The following is a 22803-nucleotide window of genomic DNA, read 5'->3' as shown; positions in this document are numbered from 1 at the left end:
GTTGTAATTAACAATAAAATCATATTTAAAATTCGCCATCTTTTGAAATCAATTTGCAACATTTGATCAAGAAACAAAAAAAAAACATTTAAAAAAATAATTTTGTTTTTCTTTTAGAAAGATAATATTTGTGTCCTCAAAATGGAGCTATCATTGACTGAAAAGGAAGCCCTGGAAGAAGTAAGTCTCAATATATTGCCTAATGACAAATCTTTATTTACAGGATGTTCCGTAAAGACCGTAATTAATATATATTTTTGAAACATTTTATATTTTATTTTATAACCGTCGTTGAAAAGCCAAACCCAATTTTTCAGTTTACGACTACCAATGTTCTACTCCGTAGCCTTGTCATTTTGAACCCAATCCAGAGGACAAAGGAACTCCTGGATCAAGTATTGGGAGAAATTTTTCCTTCGTGGAGGACTTTTTAATGGAACTAACCGCATTTGCGATACATGGAGAGAAAGATCACTAGAACCTCCCACTGTTAGCCTGACGGCAACGGGAATCTATCCCATGCTCCGTCTACTACTGAGGATATTTCACGTCAGCACTGTGGGCGGTGCAAGCCATGTGAGTAATTCGAATCGACCAGCCATCATCACTGGGATTCGAACCCGGTTCACCTCACTAGAAGGCGGGCGCTCTATCCCTTGAGTCACCACGGCTCCTGATGACACATTGTCAAAAGTGAAATAAAAAAATATATATACACTAAGGGAAGTATGTTGATATTCATGCGAGGGAAAAACACTCTTGAAATCTAATGAATCATTATTGAGGAAGACGGGACTGTAGACATCAAAACCTGTTTGCTTGTCTGATAAAACTTAGTCTTAAGAATTGCCTTGCTACTCCATCCTGTTTCCTCTAGAAGTCAAACAGGTATTTAAATGCATTAACTACGAATTGCTCAATACAGTTTCACAAAAACAGCAGCTTACAATTACTAATATGCATCTTTTCGATTGTTCTGTCGATTTCTCTACCATGCAGATATTAAGTTTATTATTCTAAAGATCGAAATTTCTGTGGAATAAAATAACTGGAAAATCTAGAGAAATTCATAAATTTTTAGCAGAGTGGACATAAGTTAGCACTAAAACTCGAAAAATTTTGGTAGGAACATTACTTAGCTAATCTGCAGATTAACTTGGATATTCCGTTAAAGCGCGGAATCAAGAGTATTCCGTTGCTTGACCATTAACGGTTTCCATTTCATGAAATTTCAAAAGTTCATTTCTCTAATTCTATTAAATTCTTTGTTGACTATAATGATTGGCTTGATTCCTTAGATATCGAAAAATAAATAAAGAGCATAATGTCAGTTCCCACAATTGGGTACTTCAAAAAGAAGAAGATCACGATACCCACACATGTGATCTATGACGTCAGTGCCAGCTGATTAGCAAACTTTTATGTCAAAGTTGAGCTAAGTTTCTCCACACTAGTTAGAATGTTAATTAACGTTGAAAATAAATAAATACAGCACCGTATCACGCATGAAATTTGTTGAAATATAATTTTTTCTCGTCTGGCGCCTTTCATTCAACTTAGATTTATTATTTGTTTATGTCTTTTATTGTTATCGTGATATAATTTTGTTTTGCGTATCTGGCAACTTCGATGCATAATCAGTTTATATTCTGCATGGCTTCGTGCCTGTCTTTGTGTTAAGTAAGAAATATATTGTGAAAGACAATTATTGTGAAAGAATCTTTCTGAACGATTGTATAACGTGTCCCCTGAGAGAATTGATTCTTGAAGGGCTATGCCTTCTTGAAATTGAATGGAAAGTACAGTTGCCAGAATAACCAAATGCCACGTTTAAACAACCAATCAGGAATGATATATTCACACTACGTCACACTTGTAGGTATCCCATTATAACATTATTTTAAGTCATTAAATTCTTTGTATTATTTTTCAAGTGAACGATGATTTATTCTACAAAATAATATGTTGATTGCTCGTCACTTTATTTCTTAGAAAGCAAAAAATAAATAAATAACATTTACGTTCATTTAAGCGTACAAAAACATTACTATTGTTCCGTCTAAGATCTTTTTTTTTTAAAGATTGCCCAGTAAGGTAATCTAGATAGTTTGCTGATTACTTTAATTTGAAAAATGAAATTTAATAATTAATTTTAATTTCTTAATTTGCGAAATGAAACATATTTTAGTCCTTTAACGAATCATTTATGTGAAAGTAAGGTTATCTAGGTAGTTTGCTGATTTCTTTAATTTGAAAAATGAAATTTAATAATTAATTTTTATTTCTTAATTTGAGACATGAAACATTTTTTAGCCTTTTAACGGATCACTTATGTGAAAGTAACATTATCTGGGTAGTTTGCTGATTACTTTAATTTGAAAAATGAAATTTAATAATAAATTTTTATTTCTTAATTTGATACATGAAACATTTTTTAGCCCTTTAACGGATCACTTATGTGAAAGTAAGGTTATCTAGGTAATTTGCTGATTTCCTTAATTTGAAAAATGAAATTTAATAATTAATATTTTTTTCTTAAATTGAGAAATGAAACAGTTTTTTAGCCTTTTAACGGATCACTTATGTGAAAGTAACATTATCTGGGTAGTTTGCTGTTTCTTTAATTTGAAAAATGAAATTTAATAATTCGTTTTTATTTCTTAATTTGAGAAATGAAACATTGTTTTAACCCTTTAACTGATCACTTATGTGAATCTACTTATTACCTAGATAATCTGTAGAACAATTGATTTCTACTTTGTACCAGTAACTGATAAAGAGATAACAGGTCGTATAGGTTCATTTACAAGAAAGTGATGAACACAGATGCAAATAAAAGATTTCGTAATGGCACGTGTGCATTTTTTTTTTTTTTTTTTTTTTGATAAAAATATTACGAGCACGAGAAGTCTCGTTTTTTTCCGCGTGCATCATGGAATTAAAAAAAGAAGAAAAAGGAGTATTGGTGTTCGCGACCAGGGACATGTTAAAAAAAGGGTGGATAGACTTACCTAGATGAGTGAGGCGTTGACCCCAATGCATTCTATTTTACATCGAATAAAATAAAATTCTTCTCGAGACGATAAGTTAAGAGGTTTTTGAGTAGATAATCTTATGATGTAATGTCAGGTACGATAACAGGTGGAATTAAGAAATTTTTATTTTTAGTGTATAAAACTTAAATAACTCTTCGATTCAATGTAAAACCTTTCTATCTACGCTTTTCTTTTTCTACAAAATACAATCGAACCTCGCTAACTCGAACCTCGATTTCACGAATTTTTCGATATCTCGAAGAGAAAAAATTCCCTTCAAATTTCCTATACACTCAATGTTAAGAAAAACTTGATTTCACGAAATTTTTTTTTTCTAATCCCTTGATAACTTGAATTTTTTTCTCCATAAATAGTGTAGATTTTTTTTTCCGAAAATAAAAAAATATTCCAAAAAAAATAAAAAATTTTAAGAATAGAAAACCAATTTTCATAATAATAAACTTTAAAAAAAAATGGACATAGAGGCGTCAGTGGCATGGGATGATGTGTGTCTCTCTACAATAATGAATGGCTTCAAGTAGGCTGGATTCATTAAAGATCACGAAAGTAGTCAAACAATCAATATCGTTAATTCTGCTGAAAACTACACCGAAAATGATTGGGACAGATTGACCGGACTCATGAAACTTGATGACATGGAATTTCATGACTTTGTAAACGTAGATGGTGCAGTAACAGTGTGTGTTCAGTGGCATGACAATGATATCATCGCTCAAACGAAATCTTCTTGTGAACTATCAGAAGAAGAGGATGAGGAAATCGAAGATTTACCACCCAATTATGTAAAATACTGTAAGGAGATTTATTTGAGAGGCAGTCAAATATGTCAGAGAAGACATTTAAAGCTATAGTCCACTTAAAAAGTGTTATAGACAAACTTTCTTAACACATCTCTAAAGCAAACAACAATTGAATCTTTTTTTAAATGAAAGTGTAAAAAGTGTTTTTAGAATACATATGGAATAGTAAATAAGGTCTGTAAAGAGCATTTTTGTTTATTCTACCATCGATAACATGCGATTTTCGATAATTCGAATTTTCGGTATCTCGATTTTTTTTCCCTCTCCCTTCAAGTTCGAGATATCGAGGTTTGACCGTATAAGGAAATCTAAGTACGTAAAAACTCGATATAAAGGCATATTACGAAAAAATGCGAAAAAGATACAAAACAGCGAATTTTTTTTCCCGGTGTTTTTTTTTTTTTTTTTTTTTTTTTTTTTTTTTTTTTTTTTTAATGATCAGCCTTCCGACAAAATGTTTTTTAGGGAAATACATTTTTCTGCTGTGAAAAGGTTTGAATGTTTTGTTTATTTCTGACAGTGGTCGGAGAACTACATTATTTTTGTAGTTTAATACAACTAATTTTTATTTTTTCTAACGGCATTCAATGTACCTAAAGTGAGAACAAAATAAAAATTGCAGATTTTTTTTTTAATAACAAGTTTAGTGTCTTGTTTAGACATTATTACTTCAATCAAAATTTACTCTAATCCAGTCTTCTATTACGGAATTATATTTCAAAATTCCACAAACTTGGTGCGGAATTAAAAGAATGCAATGACGTGCATACCCCGCCATGCAATTTAAAAATCAAGGTAAATGACAAAAAATTTAAAATTGAGATTTTTACATATTTGGCATCTTAGTACGGTAAGCTACATATTGCAAAAAAAAAAATATATATATATATATATATATATATAGTGCGTGGAGTCAATCCGCGCGGAAGAAGTTAAACTTCGCAACCTGCGACGTTAATTGTAGAAGAATCAGCAGTCGTAGAAGGATCACTAGTTCTATTCAACGACTCTTTTTCCTGCTCCACTCGCTTCCGTGCTCTGTAATCACGGTAATATTGTGCATTTTTCCCTCGTGGACCTCTTGAACCAGCGGAAGTGCTTGTGGTTGCCTCATCGTCTCGCCCTGGAAAATGTATTTGTATTAATAATGTATGTGAATGCGTCATAATGTAATTTCAGAAGAGAAAACCTAACAATCAATTGATATTCACAAGAGACGCACCTTGACATAACCTTAAATCCGTCGCATTGTCCGTGGGCTTGTTTTCACTCTTTTTTTACAATTGTTATCCACTAAGTTTGAAAATAAAAAATACTACCCTATTAAATTATATGTGTATCAAAACAAACTAAAAAAATATTTATAGAAAAACAATACTTTTATGACTTCTATTATTTTTATGCTAGTGAGAACCAAAACAATATGGAAATGAATGAGGGAAAACTGGATCCTAACACGTGATTTTCCGGACAAAAAAAATGTACCGTTAAACGTTTAACGCAACCTTGTTGGAAGTCGCATAAGAAGTATAACTTCAAAAAAAAAAAAAAAACATTTCAAAAATAAATTTTGTTTTATTATTTTTTTGAAATTCTATTTTAGCGTTCATAGCATTAGGAATAGAAAGAAAATAGTCGTCAAACTAACTTTTCTAAGAATCAATCGTGAAGCACTTAAGTTGTTTTTTGAATTGCGCGTTAGTACACAGCGTATTGGACTAACGCGCACAGTTAGTACACAGCGTATTGGACACAGCGTTAGTACACAGGTCGTTAGAACACAAGTAGTATTGGAACGCAGGGCAAAGAGTCCTATTACAAATTTTGCGAAAAACGGGAAAGGATCAGATGTTTATTTAATAAAAAAAAAATTACCAATTTATTTCTGAAAAGGTCACTGTTACTGAAAACGTGTTAAAAATTGCGAGAAAAAAAATACTTAAGATTCAATATATTAAAAAACGAGGCAAAACGCGGAAGGGAGAGAGTTATGGGACAAACGCTTCAAATTTTGGTACTTAGCTACGGTCCAGCACAGTAACTACAAATTACAATAAAATACCTAAGCAAATAATAAATCTAAGCTAAGTAAAAGACATATACGAAAAAGAATTATATTTCAACAAATTTGAGAAGCGATACGGCTCTGTATTAATTAATTTCACGTTAATTAGCACTCTAACAAATGTGTTGAATCTTAGCTCAACATTAACACGCCATTTTGCTTATAACTATCAGCTGGCGCTGAGACGGTTCCCAGCAGATCACCGAAGTCAAGCATCACTGGCTGCGGTCAGTGTGCGAGTGGGTGACCACTTGGATCAGCCTGCGTAGGGAGCGAGGGTGTGCGGTATTGGTCCTCGTTAAACTGTTCTACCGTAAAGTGCTCGAATGCGCGTGCAGGTCGCCGGGCTACCGAAGTGGGGGTGCCATCCCCTCTTCAGAGGATCAAAATTGTGATGGCATGTCTTCGGATCATCCTCAGGGATGTTTCCCAGACCGTCGCCAATAGCCCATCGTGCAGCTCTAGTGCGACGTAAATGAACAACAACAACTGTTCAAAATAATATGAAAATATGTCGATTACAATTTTTAGTCCTTTTTGCTATTTTATCATTAAATAAAAGCATTGCGAAACTAGCTAGTTATAACCCAATTTCATCAGTTATTATGAATTATCGATACGACGTATTTTTACTGTCGTTAAAAAACAGAATAAAATCTGATACAACAAAGATTTGAAACATACACGCATTTAACGCATTATTTATAAACGCAACGTACGAAATGAGTTTTTTAATGCTTTATTGTGCCAAAGTGAATCCACAAGAAAGTTTGAAATAGAAGGAAAAGAAGTCTTTAGCGTTTTTACACGCACTTTTCTTTTTGTCAATTTTCAGGAAAAAATTAGAAAAATAATCAAAATTATCAACTTGGAGGACAAGCACTCAAAAATTTTAATAATCATTAACACTGAAGAAAGTTTGTTTTTACAAAGGCACACATTTATTGCATTATTTATAAATATTATTTTTAAAAAGAAAAAATATTTCTAAACTTGACAGCATTATTGATGATGACATTTTGTTTCCTCTTTTATTACAGATTAAAAGAAGGTTGGACAGAGAATTGACGCCTAAGCTCAGAGCTGACGAGAGCTTATATCTTAGATTTTTACGAGGTATTCATAAAATAACTGTTTATTTATTAATTCAAAGTCATCGTGGAATAGTAGTTGTTTAAGAATTATATCATATTACTATTTGCATTTTTTCCCCAATAGTTTTTTCCTCGAGTAGATAAAAAAGAATTTATTTGTTGAAAGTTAAAAAAAATATGTTGTTTAACACTCTTCGCGAAGCTGTAAAAACTCCATTTTCGTTGTTCAAAAAAAATTTAATCGTTTATTTGATGATATAGGGAGTGAATAAAAGATAAGAACAAGAAGCAACTTGATAAATCCGCTTATTAGTAAATAAAAGAGGCGATTTTTTTTTTAAAGAAAAATTTCTTAAAACACTAAAATAAATACTATTAAAAATATCCAGAGATATTAATAAACCATTCCCTAGTTTTTATGTATCATGGGTTTGTCCAGGCCAAATTTACTACCGTTTAGAGGTACCTACACAAATTCAACTTTCACAAAATACTTTTTCTTAAAATTTTATTTTCGTATCCTGTAAGAAACGATAAATCCGTATTTTTACCATAATTTTGTGTTGATTTTTAATATAATTTTTAATTTTCACAAATTATGTCTAAATTTACACAAAATAGGTAACTTTCAGAAAAACCTAGACAGACCGCTGTGTTTATTCTTTTTTCATTGTAAATATTTTTAATTATATTTAATTTTTAAACAAATTACGATGACATTAAAATGCTTTATTTTATATAATATAAAGAATGATCTAATGTGAATTAATTATTTTGATAGCTCGAGATTTCAAAGTTAATCTAGCAGAAGATATGTTGCGCAAAGTAAGTAATATTATATGAAGTTATTTACATGGTTATACATTTGCTGAAGGGCTCTTAAAATATAGCGTAAGCATATTTTTAACAATTTTGGTCTCTTCACTTATCGGCAAAAATGAGCAAATCACCCTCTCGTAAGACAAAGTACGCACCCGCCCCTATATTTTGCTTTTGAATTTTGACTTCAGTGATGATCTAATTTTGGAATTAAATTCAAATTGGAGAAAGAACTTTACTTATTACAAATTTTTCGGTTAATTTTATAAAATTTGAGTACTTTTAAGAACCTTTGTGCTCGAAATTCTTGACCTCCAAAATTTCAAATTTATCCGTTGCTCTTGTCATTTTTCGCTAACTTTTTTTATTTTGCTATATACGTCCACATTACTGACATCAGTCCTCCCTTTGCTGGGTGCTTATAGTTTGTCTAAAGCAAGAACTCCCCTAGCCATTCGTCTGAACCCATGGCGGTGGCTATGGTAACGAGGTGTAACTATCTCAAGTAGGGGTGCGGGTTCATTGTTTAGGGCAGGTTTTGGCTCGTGTTGACGAGAGAAATGGAATCTTTTTCTTCAGTCTACTGTGCTAGCCCTAGAGTGCACTGTGGGCCAGAAGACCATAATCTTTGGCCAAAAGTCAAAAATTAAATTTTCAACTAAAATATGTGTAGTTTGTTTTAATATAGCCCAAATTAGGTATTCATAATCATTCCAAACATTATAATTTACTTTTTGGACTGACAAGAGTACAATGTAATGAAAAATATGTTTAAAAAAGTTTTTTTAATGTTACTTTTAAATTTTTATTTCAGAAATATATATAAGAATTTCACCTTACTGTTACATTTTTATCAGAATAATTAGTCTGAAATTATAGTACAATTTTTCAATTTGTTGGATTAGTTAATACTCTTGACAAACTTATAGTTTATATCTTATCATTTGACATTTTACAATGTTTGAATGCCTTTCGAAACTTAGTTCCAAAAAAATCCACGAGGTAATTAGCTAAACTTTTTTTGTTGTCTTCTTTGATGTTTCTTCCTTCGAAAAAACCTGCCCCATTTTACCCGTATTGCAAAGGTGGACTAAATATATCGAAAAACAAAAATTATGTTTTTTTTTTCATGTTTTCGCGTCATTTTGTAATATTACTTGTGGAAATATAATTTGCTTTTCATTTTTAATCTAAAATTACGAAAATTATTATATTTTCATTGCTATATTTAATTATTTAAACGTACTATATAATTTTTTTTCTTTTTGCTCGCCGTATTTCATCCGCCATTTTGTTTTTTGGGGTATTTTTAGTGCCTTTCTAAATTTCAACTAGGAATTCAATTTACCTGCACATAAAAACCCCCAAATTTTGAAATAAATTTTATCGATAAATTTTTAATCGATAAATTCGTCAATGCGAGTCATCAAGTGCAAATAAATTTAACTGTTTTTTTTATATATATATATATATATATATATATATATATATATATATATATATATATATATATATATATATATATATATATATATATATATATATATATATATATATATATATATATATTTAATATTTTAGGTGACAGTAATTTAAAAAAAAAACATAAAAATAAATAAATAAAATATCTGAATTCACTTGCGCCGCTGAAATGGAAAACTACTGTAATTGGTAAACACGATTTTTATTTATTTTAGTATTTCAAAAATTAAACAGCACTTATAAAACATTTTTCGATTTTGTATTTTGCATCTAAAATTTTAATTGAGATTTTATTTTAAATTCTACAAATTGTACTTAAAGTTTAAGTATTTTTTTTTATTGTAAAAGACCAAATAACAATTAGCATTGATTATGAAGAAAAAGATTTGAAATATTGGAGAAAAAAAATTTTTTCTTTGACCACTGATAATAATATCCCTAATGACTTAAAATCCCAAATTACACCACCCTCTGAATCTCATGATAAACCGGTTGCACAAAACGCAAAAATAAATTAATAAAGATAATATAAGTTATTGAAACTAGTGGGCTGCGCCCCCTGCTCGCTCACGCTCGCCAACCCCCGAAAATTGCTACGCAATCTTATATGGTTTGCTTCGCAAGCCAAGCTCGCTTCGCTCGCTACTAACTTAGGTACATTGCAAATGCACAAAATTCTAAGAATTCAAAACAATCAATCAAATCCATATAAAAACTTTTTTTAAAAAAAAAATTACATCTTTTTAGTAAATACTAAGTCATTAAAATAAATTGAAATTCAAATAAATGACATGTAATTCGTTAAACCTATTAGAAATGTGCTATAGTATAATTCGTGATATAAATCAAAAATCGTCAAATAAATTCGTAATGAATATAAATTCGTGAAAAAAGCGCTTTCGACAAAATACTAAAATAGAGATCTATCGACAAAGACTACTCACTTCTGCCTAGCTTAATAGTATGAGGTTGCCGCTGCTGATGCTCTCTGGTTATTTCAGTTTCCGTTTTTAAAAGCGTTATATGTTGAGCCACCTCAGCTAGATTTGGCATGTGACATTTTTAGCGGCAATCATTGGTCGATTCCCCTTGTAAGAGAAATAGTAACGTAAACAAAACAGAGCAAACGTTGCCACCGGCGGAAAAGAAATACAGCCAAAATTTGGGAGCCACGCAAGAGAATTATATATATTAGATAATTATTGAATTCAATGTAACAATCGAAAGAATTTTAATTGTAAGATATACACATCATTTTATTATAAAGTATCATTTTTAATAAAACATTTGAATGAAATGGATCAATTAGATTCAGAGTGATAAGAGAAAGAAAAAAAAATGTTTTTTTTTTAAGTCGTATTTTTGCAACATTATTGTTTATTTAAAACGTTTCTTAAAATAGTGAAAACTGATATTTTTAACGTTTCAGCACATCCATTGGAGGAAGACAAATGGAGTTGACACAATCTTCGAAGATTTTGTACCAAATCAGGTAACAGGCGCTATTTTAGCAGCTTAAGAGGACGCCATACCGAGGAAGAAAATTTTCCTCGCAAATTCTCTTTCTTCTTTATTGCTAACTTAAAGTGAGTTCAGACAAACCAAGAGTAAGCCATGAAGTTTCAAGTACTGAAAAGAAAATATTAAAATATCAAAATGAAAATAAAATATGAGATGATAACTTAGGATTACGCAACGGAGAAGTTCTCATCTATTATTTTGCTTGAATTTTAATACTGAAAAGAAAATATTAAAATATGCAAATGAAAATAAATTATGAGATGATAACGTAGGATTACGCAACGGAGAAGTTCTCATCTAATATTTTGCTTGAATTTTAATACTGAAAAGAAAATATTAAAATATGCAAATGAAAATAAATTATGAGATGATAACTTAGGATTACGCAACGGAGAAGTTCTCATCTATTATTTTGCTTGAATTTTAATACTGAAAAGAAAATATTAAAATATGCAAATGAAAATAAATTATGAGATGATAACTTAGGATTACGCAACGGAGAAGTTCTCATCTATTATTTTGCTTGAATTTTAATACTGAAAAGAAAATATTAAAATATGCAAATGAAAATAAATTATGAGATGATAACTTAGGATTACGCAACGGAGAAGTTCTCATCTATTATTTTGCTTGAATTTTAATACTGAAAAGAAAATATTAAAATATGCAAATGAAAATAAATTATGAGATGATAACTTAGGATTACGCAACGGAGAAGTTCTCATCTATTATTTTGCTTGAATTTTAATACTGAAAAGAAAATATTAAAATATGCAAATGAAAATAAATTATGAGATGATAACTTAGGATTACGCAACGGAGAAGTTCTCATCTATTATTTTGCTTGAATTTTAATACTGAAAAGAAAATATTAAAATATGCAAATGAAAATAAATTATGAGATGATAACGTAGGATTACGCAACGGAGAAATTCTCATCTAATATTTTGCTTGAATTTTAATACTGAAAAGAAAATATTAAAATATGCAAATGAAAATAAATTATGAGATGATAACGTAGGATTACGCAACGGAGAAGTTCTCATCTATTATTTTGCTTGAATTTTAATACTGAAAAGAAAATATTAAAATATGCAAATGAAAATAAATTATGAGATGATAACGTAGGATTACGCAACGGAGAAGTTCTCATCTAATATTTTGCTTGAATTTTAATACTGAAAAGAAAATATTAAAATATGCAAATGAAAATAAATTATGAGATGATAACTTAGGATTACGCAACGGAGAAGTTCTCATCTATTATTTTGCTTGAATTTTAATACTGAAAAGAAAATATTAAAATATGCAAATGAAAATAAATTATGAGATGATAACGTAGGATTACGCAACGGAGAAGTTCTCATCTAATATTTTGCTTGAATTTTAATACTGAAAAGAAAATATTAAAATATGCAAATGAAAATAAATTATGAGATGATAACTTAGGATTACGCAACGGAGAAGTTCTCATCTATTATTTTGCTTGAATTTTAATACTGAAAAGAAAATATTAAAATATGCAAATGAAAATAAATTATGAGATGATAACTTAGGATTACGCAACGGAGAAGTTCTCATCTATTATTTTGCTTGAATTTTAATACTGAAAAGAAAATATTAAAATATGCAAATGAAAATAAATTATGAGATGATAACTTAGGATTACGCAACGGAGAAGTTCTCATCTATTATTTTGCTTGAATTTTAATACTGAAAAGAAAATATTAAAATATGCAAATGAAAATAAATTATGAGATGATAACTTAGGATTACGCAACGGAGAAGTTCTCATCTATTATTTTGCTTGAATTTTAATACTGAAAAGAAAATATTAAAATATGCAAATGAAAATAAATTATGAGATGATAACGTAGGATTACGCAACGGAGAAGTTCTCATCTAATATTTTGCTTGAATTTTAATACTGAAAAGAAAATATTAAAATATGCAAATGAAAATAAATTATGAGATGATAACGTAGGATTACGCAACGGAGAAGTTCTCATCTAATATTTTGCTTGAATTTTAATACTGAAAAGAAAATATTAAAATATGCAAATGAAAATAAATTATGAGATGATAACTTAGGATTACGTAACGGAGAAGTTCTCATCTAATATTTTGCTTGAATTTTAATACTGAAAAGAAAATATTAAAATATGCAAATGAAAATAAATTATGAGATGATAACTTAGGATTACGTAACGGAGAAGTTCTCATCTAATATTTTGTTTGAATTTTAATATTTTGAAGTATTTTTTTTCAGCAATTGAAACGTCAGGACTTACTCTAGGTCTGAACTCACTTTTTCTTTCCTTTAAATTTTTAATGAAGAAGAATTTGCAAGGAAAATTTTCTTCCTCGGTATGGCGTCCTCTTAACATATCAAAGTATACCCTTTGTAAATAGAGCGAGCTTTTCAAGGTTATGCTGTTTCTCTAAGCACCGTTACCATAGTTTCGGCTAAACTTACTCTCTCCCCACGACCCGACTTGTCAAAACAACGAAAAAGGAGAGGGGGGAAATGTGGAGAGTGAGAAAATCACGTAACCTTGAGAAACCAATTCTATTTTACGAAGAATATAGTCGCAAGAGACGGGTGATTTGAGGGAATATTTTCAAAAGGCGTGACGTCACGAAACGTCGTAACAAATCAATTTCTTACTTGACTTGTATTTGAACAATTCAATTATAACAACATAAAAATTTTGACAACATAAAAAAAAATTTTTTCACTTGTTCTAATTTAACAATTTTAAAAGCAATTTCAACTCATACTTTATACATAAATATTGTTATTATTCTATTCTGAATCCTTGTCAAAAAATTATGCTCATGGGAATTCTTTTAGAGAAAAATAAACTTTTATCTAAATCTGATAAATTACTATTGAAGAAAACGAGATTAAAATCATCAAAACCGAAAATGTTTCTAATGTAACTACCGTTTTAGTAATAAATATAATAAACCACTTTTAACCACTATTTTTTTTTCGGTTCTAGTATCAATAGTGTTCTTTTATTTTTTAAAAATTTTTGACCATGTTTTGAAAATATTTTCTATTAATAAAGAAAATCTTCAATTTGTATCTCTACAATGTAGACAAAGTTCATTGACTTAAGTTTGAAAAAAATTCTCAGATTTAATATCTGAGAGAGTTAAAACAGTTTTTAGATACTTTTACACGAATAAAATAATAGGTTGATTTTCAATTAATTTATAATTTTTAACTATATTTTTTGACCATGTTTTGGTTTTAAAAAAAATTCTATTAATAAAGAAAATCTTAAATTTGTATCTACAATTTAGACAAAGCTCATTGATTTAAGTTAGAGAGTTAAGACAGTTTTTGTGTACTTTTACACAAATAAAATAATAGGTTGATTTTCAATGAATTCATAATTTTCAACTGTATTTTTTGACCATGTTTTGGTTTTAAAAAAAATTCTATTAATGAAGAAAATCTTGAATTTGTATCTACAATTTAGACAAAGTTCATTGATTTAAGTTAGAGAGTTAAGACAGTTTTTGTGTACTTTTACACGAATAAAATAATAGGTTGATTTTCAATTAATTTATGATTTTTAACTATATTTTTTGACCATGTTTTGGTTTTAAAAAAAATTATATTAATAAAGAAAATCTTGAATTTGTATCTCTACAATTTAGACTAGGTTCATTGATTTAAGTTAGAGAGTTAAAACAGTTTTTGTGTACTTTTACACAAATAAAATAATAGGTTGATATTTAATTTTTAACTATATTTTTTGACCATGTTTTAAATTAAAAAATATTTCTATTAATAAAGAAAATCTTGAATTTGTATCTCTACAATTTAGACAATGATTTAAGTTAGAGAGTTAAAACAGTTTTTGTGTACTTTTACACAAATAAAATAATAGGTTGATTTTTAATTAATTTATAATTTTTAAATATATTTTTTGACCATGTTTTGGTTTTAGAAAAAATTCTATGAATAAAGAAAATCTTGAATTTGTATCTCTACAATTTAGACAAAATTCATTGATTTAAGTTAGAGAGTTAAAACAGTTTTTGTGTACTTTTACACAAATAAAATAATAGGTTGATATTTAATTTTTAACTATATTTTTTGACCATGTTTTAAATTAAAAAATATTTCTATTAATAAAGAAAATCTTGAATTTGTATCTCTACAATTTAGACAAGGTTCATTGATTTAAGTTAGAGAGTTAAGACAGTTTTTATGTACTTTTATGCAAATAAAATAATAGCTTGATTTTCAATGAAACCTATCTTTATTTTATGTTATTCATTAAATGTTTTCCTTTTACAGGTAACTGAGGAGTACTTGCCTCTGTCAAGAATCGGATTTGATAAAGAGGGACATCCTGTACGATTTTTCCATTTTGGTCCTGCTGACAGTAAAGGTTCGTCATTAAAAATGTCACATGTTCAAATAACTTAATCTGCTTTGACGCGTTTGCACCAAATCTCCATTGCAATACGTATTACGTGCATACTCGTGGTGTGAAATTTAAAAAAAAAACACTCAAAATTGTATTTCCTTTATACTACCAACAGAACTGTTAAATATTTTATGCTGTGTGACTGTGACAGGGGGCTGCTCATGGACCAAAGTAAATTCCATATAGTTTGTCTAAAATAAGAACTCCTCCAGATATTCGTCTGAACCTGTGGCGGTGACTATGGTAACGAGGTATGACTATTTCAAGTAGGGGTGCGTGGTCACTGTTTTGGAGTGGTTCCGGTAAAAGGGAATCTCTTTCTTCAGTTTATGGTGTTAGTCCTAGAGTGAAGACACCCTCCTTAAAATGCGCCATTCTTGTTTCCATAGCACCAGACGGCCTCAGACTTTGTGGCGTGAGGAGTTCTTAGCTTAGACAGACTATACCTAAGCCGTAACTTGGACGGCGAGCGTCTTGGTTTACGGAAAATTTGCATAAACAATTAGCAGGGCCAGTGGTCGGAAGTAGTACGCTACAAGTAGCAAAACTACAGCAGCTGCTAGTTTTTCTCGTAGTTTGTTGAGTAGTGTACAACTTTTTTTTAAAAAAGTAAAAAAAACGAAAGTAGTGTAGTGAATACACGCGTGATAAGAAAAAGAACAATTGTTGCCATTCCTTGTAACTACTTTTAACGTTAGTGTAGTAACGATGCACGGTTCAAACGAGACTAATTTTTCGAACGTGATTGGTCCAAACCTTCTCGGGTCCGTCAATGGACGCGATGAGAATACCCCTGCAGCCGAGCGTTAAGAAAAATTATGTACTACTAATATTTAAACAAGTCATTGCGAATAATGGCTGATAGCCACACCTTCAACAAATGTAAATGTGCCCTCATGAAACTTTGATGGTATTTCAATGAAGGAGAACATATTTTCTATGTAATTATCGGTGTCTTTTATTTCTTAACACTTAACACTTAACAGGACAGCAAACATTCGATAATCTAGCATTTAAATTAAATATTCGTTGTCGAGAAAGGCGTAAGAAAGTTAAAAGAACAAATTTACTAAAAAATTGTTTAGAATAACAATCTGACTCGTGTAAACATGAACAAATATTTCTGAATGTTTAAATAAGCTTTTTTTTTCCTTTAAATTTTAAAACGTTTTGAACATGGTTGTAAATTAAGTTCGTCAGCAAAAATCGTCTCCAAAAATGCTCGCGGATTTTTGAAATTAAATTTCATCGTAGAAGACTGCATTAGAGTAAATTTGATTGAAGTAATCATGTCTAAACAAAAAAAATCAGCAGTTTGTGTATTTTTGTTCTCATTTTAGGTATATTGAAATCCGCTAAAAAAAATGACGTCATTAAAACTATCATTTCATGGTTTGAAGACGATGTTAGAGTCATGAAAGAACAAAGTGAAAAAGTAAGTGACTGTTAATCTTATAAAATGAGCACTCTTTCAAATACTGACAAAAGATTCGCTTTTTAAGAGTGCCACTGACTGTTGCCCTATCTTAAAAAATGAGTTCAGATAGTTCTTTAAAGTTTTAAATACTGAAAAATATTTTTTTTTAATTAAATGGTTTGCATTTGATTTGAGAAATTATGGATATGCTTTCAGTTATATGGAATTTTTGAAAACACATGCAAGAAATAATTTTAAAACAGTATTAGAATAAAGTAAAAATTGGGAATAAAAATAAGCTGGATCACCTTAAAAAACACCATTCTTTTATACTTTCCGTTGTTATTTAACCTTTTCACCGGCTATTCCAAGGTTAAGCAGGTTTAAATATTACTGCTTGTATTTTAAATTTTTTTCACGCGTTGTTGCAATTGAAAAGGTGCAGATGATTCTAATTTTAAAAAATATCTGACGATATCACCAAAAACGTATAATTAAATGTTAAAAAATTTCGTTCTATTTTTATCTAATAGTTTCGAATTTTCTCCTCTGAACAAATATATTTTACTGACTAAAATAGTTTAAAATAAGCTGCTGCAATTGAAAAAAATAGTAAAGAATTTATTATTTTAAGAAAGTAGATAGAAAAAATTGCAGCCCTAAATAAACGAGGAAAACAATGTCTTCGAAACATCGTTTACTACATTTTAGTAAACGATGTTTCGATGTAAGTGACCCACTCGCTTACTGACAGCAGCCAGAGATGCTCGACTTCAATGTTCCACTGGGAACCGTGTCTTTACGATCAGTCCACTAAGGGACTAATAATAATAAAAAATGAACAAAACAAACAAAGCACATCCAGTTTAGCAAGGTTAAGTATTTCAGCCCATTATGGATCAGGGAGTCGTTGAATTAGGGCATAATAGGGAGTACAGTAGAAGTCCATTAGTCCGGCATCCAACAGTCCGGAATGTCCGATAGTCCGGCATCGCTCCGGAAAATTTTAAAATTTTTTGTTTTCTCCAAAAGTGTGTCTTTAAAGCAAATAAAAACGCTCGAGAGCTATTCGGAAGTTTTCGGGGTAGTTCGAGATCATCCGGAAGAGCTCGGTACTAAAGCCATCCATCTTTTGGACAATTGCAAAGCCCACCCGCCAGTAGATGAGTCAGTTTCTGGAAATATTGTTGCTACTCTCCTCCCACCTAACGTAACATCTTTGATTCAACCCATAGGTTATTCAAAATCTTAAATGCTTTTATAGAAGATCTTTTATTCAAGGCCTGTTAAATGCCGACTGTGAAGTGACTGATTTTCAAAAAAAGTTTGCAGTAAAAGATGCCGTCTATGCTATTGCACTGTCTTGGAACCAGGTAAAAAATACAACACTCCAAAAATGCCAAAAGTCAAGAAAACAAAAAGACATTCGTGACTTTTTTAAAACTAAGTGAAATATGTTTTACAGTACGTGTACATACATTATATGAAATGTAAAATAAACTTTGTTGTATGTATTTGCTAGTTTAATTATTAACCTAATTGTTCGTATAATTACCGCCCGATAGACCGGAATTTTCGGTAGTCCGGCACCGAGCCGGTCCCGAACGTGCCGGATTATCGGACTTCTACTGTATTTCCCAAACAACCCATCGATTTACAAGAGAATCAGACCTTCAGCTGAGAGATACACTCCAGAGAATTTTATATTTAAGAATGATTTGATACTTCTTACAATAATGAGTCACATTATTATAGTTGTAAAAATATCTTCTTTTTTTTGCAGCTAGGAAAGCCAGTTCAACGATGGACATACATAATAGATTTTCAATCTTACACTTTCGCACAAGCAACCCATAAACCTTGTAAATATGTTTAATATTTTTTGTTATAATTCGGTACTGCATTTATAAAATGATGAGCACTGAGATAAGTAGAAGTTCGTCTACATTTTAATCAGTGCTTCCAAATTATCGTAATGTGCGGTTAATTATGAATATCGAAAATTGCATTTAAATAGACCCAAATTGAATTGTTTTCTCGCCAGTTTTGTTGCCAAATTAGCATATGATTATAGAACAGCCATTCCATGGCCTGCTTGGATGTAAATTTCGACAATGGCTATTAAAAAAAATATATATAATTTAGATGAATAAAAGTAGTGATTAAAATCCTCATGAACAGCCTGCTCATACTCATAACAGGAAGGGATGCCTAGAGTAGAACGATGGCATGTTTAATCGGTTGTTATGCAATTCTCAATCTCAATCCTTATAATATACTTTACCTTCCCCACCGCCTGTATACATAACCAGGGGCATAGAAGAAAGAATGAGCAGTATAATATGTAAACACACACACACACACATATATATATATATATATATATATATATATATATATATATATATATATATATATATATATATATATATATATATATATATATATATATATATATATATACAAGTATATAAGTATATATATACAAGTATATACCGTATATTCCGGCGTATAACGCGCACTTTTAAAAATTATAGATTAAAAAAATTTAAATATAGAATAATACTTTTATTAAATATCATACCTTTACCTATATACTTTATTGATTTTCGTTATTACATAAATAGTTCATTATATTCGTCTTCCGTTATTTCTTCAGGCACGTCATCACAATCTGTTTCGTCTTCATCATCTGCGTTACCCTCATCCATAAATAAACAGTCATCTTCTGATCCGTCCAAATTATTTGAAATGGTGCATTTTTTTAATGATTTTCTAACCATCTCAGGCTTAATTTCATCCCATACTTTTAATATCCATTCGCACACTGTTTCCAAACTTGCATGACGCATATGTCCTCCTTTCGCAAAGGTTTTCTCGCCCTCCAACATCCAAGTTGTCCACTGTTTTTTTTTTAATTGGCTTTAAATGGTTTGTTTGAGCAGACGTCCAATGGCTGAACTAATGGTGTCAATCCGCCCGGAATAACTGCCATATCGGTGTTACATTCCTTCAACAATTTTTTTGTATTATCTGTAAGGTGGGACCTAAACATGTCCCACAATAAAAGGCTTTCTGGTTTTCTATTGATACTAGACGAGATATTGCACATGTACAATCCAAATATTCGTGCGCATTATACGAAGAGTATATCTTAAAATTTAAAAAAAGTTATTAGAAATTACGGGTGCGCGTTATACGCCGGGGAGCGTTATGCGCCGGAATATACGGTAAGTATATATATACAAGTATATAAAAATATCCTTTATAAAAACTCATTACATTTACGTTTAAATATAAAAGTATTGCATATAAACGCGTACAAATCCTGTAATTATTAAGACACTACAGTGCGTCGAATAATCTGGTCTATTATAATATACTAATATAATACCTGATATAAGAAATATTCTATATTTATATAATATATAGTTTAATTTATCCAATTGTCGAATTTATTTTACATATCGTCTAATTTCACCAATTTATACAAGCAAGTTAACAAGTACAAACCGGTTACACGTAAAAACAATAAAGCTGTATAGTATCACCTGATAATTAAGATTTTACATAGAATCTCATAGGGGGCCGTTCAAAAAGTACGTACACAAAAATGGAGAAATTTCAAGCCCCTCCCCCCCCCCTTCGTACATTACCGTACATAAGGTCTTACTCCCCCCCTTAGAGTACGTACATTTTATTAGTCTTATTTAATTTAATTTTTAAGTTATTTAATTTTTTCATAAAAATTAAAATAATTATGTTTTAAATAAAATTAAATATTTACTTAAGGAGTGTGTAGGATAAAGTCAAATTTAAATTTGGTGTACGTTTATAAAGTACGTACTTTGTATAATACCTCCCCCCTCCCCATCGTACAAAACCGTACATAATAGCAAATCCCCCCCCCCTTCGGGATGTACGTACTTTTTGAACAGCCCCTGGTGCGTCTAATCTCATAGAATCTCATTAGGCCATGGACTGTATGTACGCATTTTATACATGAGTCGAAGTACATCCAGAGATAGAGCGCTTGCCTCCCAATGAGGTGCGCCAAGTTCAAATTCCCAGTGATAGATGGACGATTAGAATTTAGCTTCTGACTCGCACCGGCCACAGTGCTGGTGAAAAATATCCTTACTGATAAACGGCTCATGGGTTAGAATCCCCTTGCCGTCGGACTAACTATGGGAGGTTTTGTGGCTTTTTTCCCTATGTAAAGCATTTGCGAAATTCTAACAAAAATTCCTTCACGAAAGCTAATTTGTCCCGATGCTTGATCTAGGAGTTCCTTTGTCACTTGGATTCTGTTCAAAATTGCAAGGCTACTGAGTTGAGCATTGATAGTTGCAAACCCAGAAACGGCTGTTCAACGACAGTTATAAAATAAAATAAAATTTAGTACGACAGTTATAAAACAAATTGAGTGCTCTAAACTTGATTTAGTTTAAAATTCACTAATTTATAAACACTTAAGATTTTTCCTTATGTTTATCCAAGACAGATTCCGTGTCTTGCAGTAGCATCACTTCACTCAAAGCTCTTTTAATTTTTTTATCAACCTTAAACAAAACTAATTAAGTAAAAACGATTGTAGAAATAAACATAGTTTACAATAAAACACTATTGCGATAATGCATTACTGACGGAAAATGGAATTTAATTGAAAAACCAGTGTGGATACATACCTTTTTTACTAAATCCATGCCTATAATTAGTTCTACATTTATGGGTAGTGAGTTTTACAAATTAAAATAGGAATTTTTTTCAATAAATGTATGTTTGTTTTAAAGCATAAATTAACATATTTATAAATAATAAAATTTGTATGCAAAAATTTGAATTTGTATAAAAGTTCGAATTTTTTTTTCCAGCTCTCGAGTTCTTGCTGAATGTTTTTCAAATTTATGAAGCAAACTATCCTGAGAGATTGAAAGCTGCAATTGTTATAAACAGTAAATTTCCTTTTTATGCTAATTTAACACATTATTTAAGCGTTTAACCTAATAAACACTGCTCAACAACAATTTTCTTAAATAGGATAGATAGATGTAGCGCTTTTTCGGGTATTTTTTGCAAACAGTGGCTCCGCGAAAAGCTCGTCGGGATTCCAAAAGTTAAGACTTTTTTTTAAAAAAAAAACTAGTTATGATTTTCGATAGCAGTAATTAGATTATCATCGAATTAATAATCCATTATCTATTTCATATTTCTGTCGTTTTTATGAAATAATACAAATTAAAGTGCTTGTGAGGAAAGAAAATTCAAAACAATGATTTTTTCTAATGATTAAGTAATGAATCAGTTATAAAAAGGATATGCATTATAATAAAGGATATTTACGGAGTTAACATAAAATTACATAGAATAAGAATAACTTAATTCAAAAAGGAAGATAGGTAGGTAGGTATACGTCGCACTAAAGCTGCACAATGGGCTATTGGCGATGGTGTGGGAAACATCCCTGGGGATGATCCGAAGACATGCCATCGCAATTTTGATGCTCTGCAGAGGGGATGGCTACCCTGCTTTGGTAGCCCGATGACCTGACCGCGAAGTCGAGCATTTCACGGTAGAACAACTTACCGAGGACTGATACCGCACACCCTCGGTGCCTACAGAGGCTAATCAAAGTTGTCACCCACCCGCTTACTGACAGCAGTCAGTGATGCTTGATTTCGGCGTTCTACTAGGACCCGTGTCTTTACGTTCAATCCACTGCGGGACTCAAAAATAAAGAAGTACTGTTACGAATTTGCACAGTTTTGTAACTATTCATTTGTTGTTAAGGCTAAAGATTTCAGACGGACCCCAAATAAGCAGTTTAATTAAAAAATTTGTAAGAAAGTCACGGAATTTAATGTAATTTAGAGCGAAAGTAACATCGAATGTATTTCTCGACTAAGCGACCATCTTGGCGACCATTTTGGCAACAAAATGACCGTATTGGAAACTTCAAATTCCAAAGCGATAGCACCAATATTTATATTTACGGAGTTAGACGAGATTTATCTTGAACGATGTCCGGGACACCATCGCCAAATAAGATTGCGCCTGTCAGCCTAAAGTCACAGGGACACAAATCACCATCCCCGCTG

At 30.6% G+C, this 22803-nt stretch overlaps 1 protein-coding gene across 6 annotated transcripts in view; it reads left to right on the top strand.

The window, feature by feature from the left end:
* Positions 1-22803, top strand: part of LOC107446186 (SEC14-like protein 2) — a 69996-nt gene that overhangs the window by 39469 nt on the left and 7724 nt on the right. For all 6 annotated transcript variants that reach the window (XM_087161758.1, XM_087161756.1, XM_087161759.1 and 3 more), the window contains exons 2-9: positions 118-180; positions 6962-7037; positions 7797-7840; positions 10746-10808; positions 15156-15249; positions 16629-16723; positions 18489-18567; positions 21580-21660. In XM_087161758.1, the coding sequence (XP_087017884.1) occupies positions 142-180; positions 6962-7037; positions 7797-7840; positions 10746-10808; positions 15156-15249; positions 16629-16723; positions 18489-18567; positions 21580-21660 (571 nt within the window). In that variant the 5' untranslated portion in view covers positions 118-141. The remainder of the gene's footprint in view (positions 1-117; positions 181-6961; positions 7038-7796; positions 7841-10745; positions 10809-15155; positions 15250-16628; positions 16724-18488; positions 18568-21579; positions 21661-22803) is intronic.

This window comes from Parasteatoda tepidariorum, chromosome 4, assembly GCF_982258835.1.
Source record: "Parasteatoda tepidariorum strain Cologne lab strain chromosome 4, Ptep-v5.0, whole genome shotgun sequence".
NCBI classification, from domain to species: Eukaryota; Metazoa; Arthropoda; class Arachnida; order Araneae; family Theridiidae; genus Parasteatoda; species Parasteatoda tepidariorum.
The sequence above is the reverse complement of the archived record's forward strand: the minus strand, read 5'-3'. Positions and strand labels throughout refer to the sequence as shown.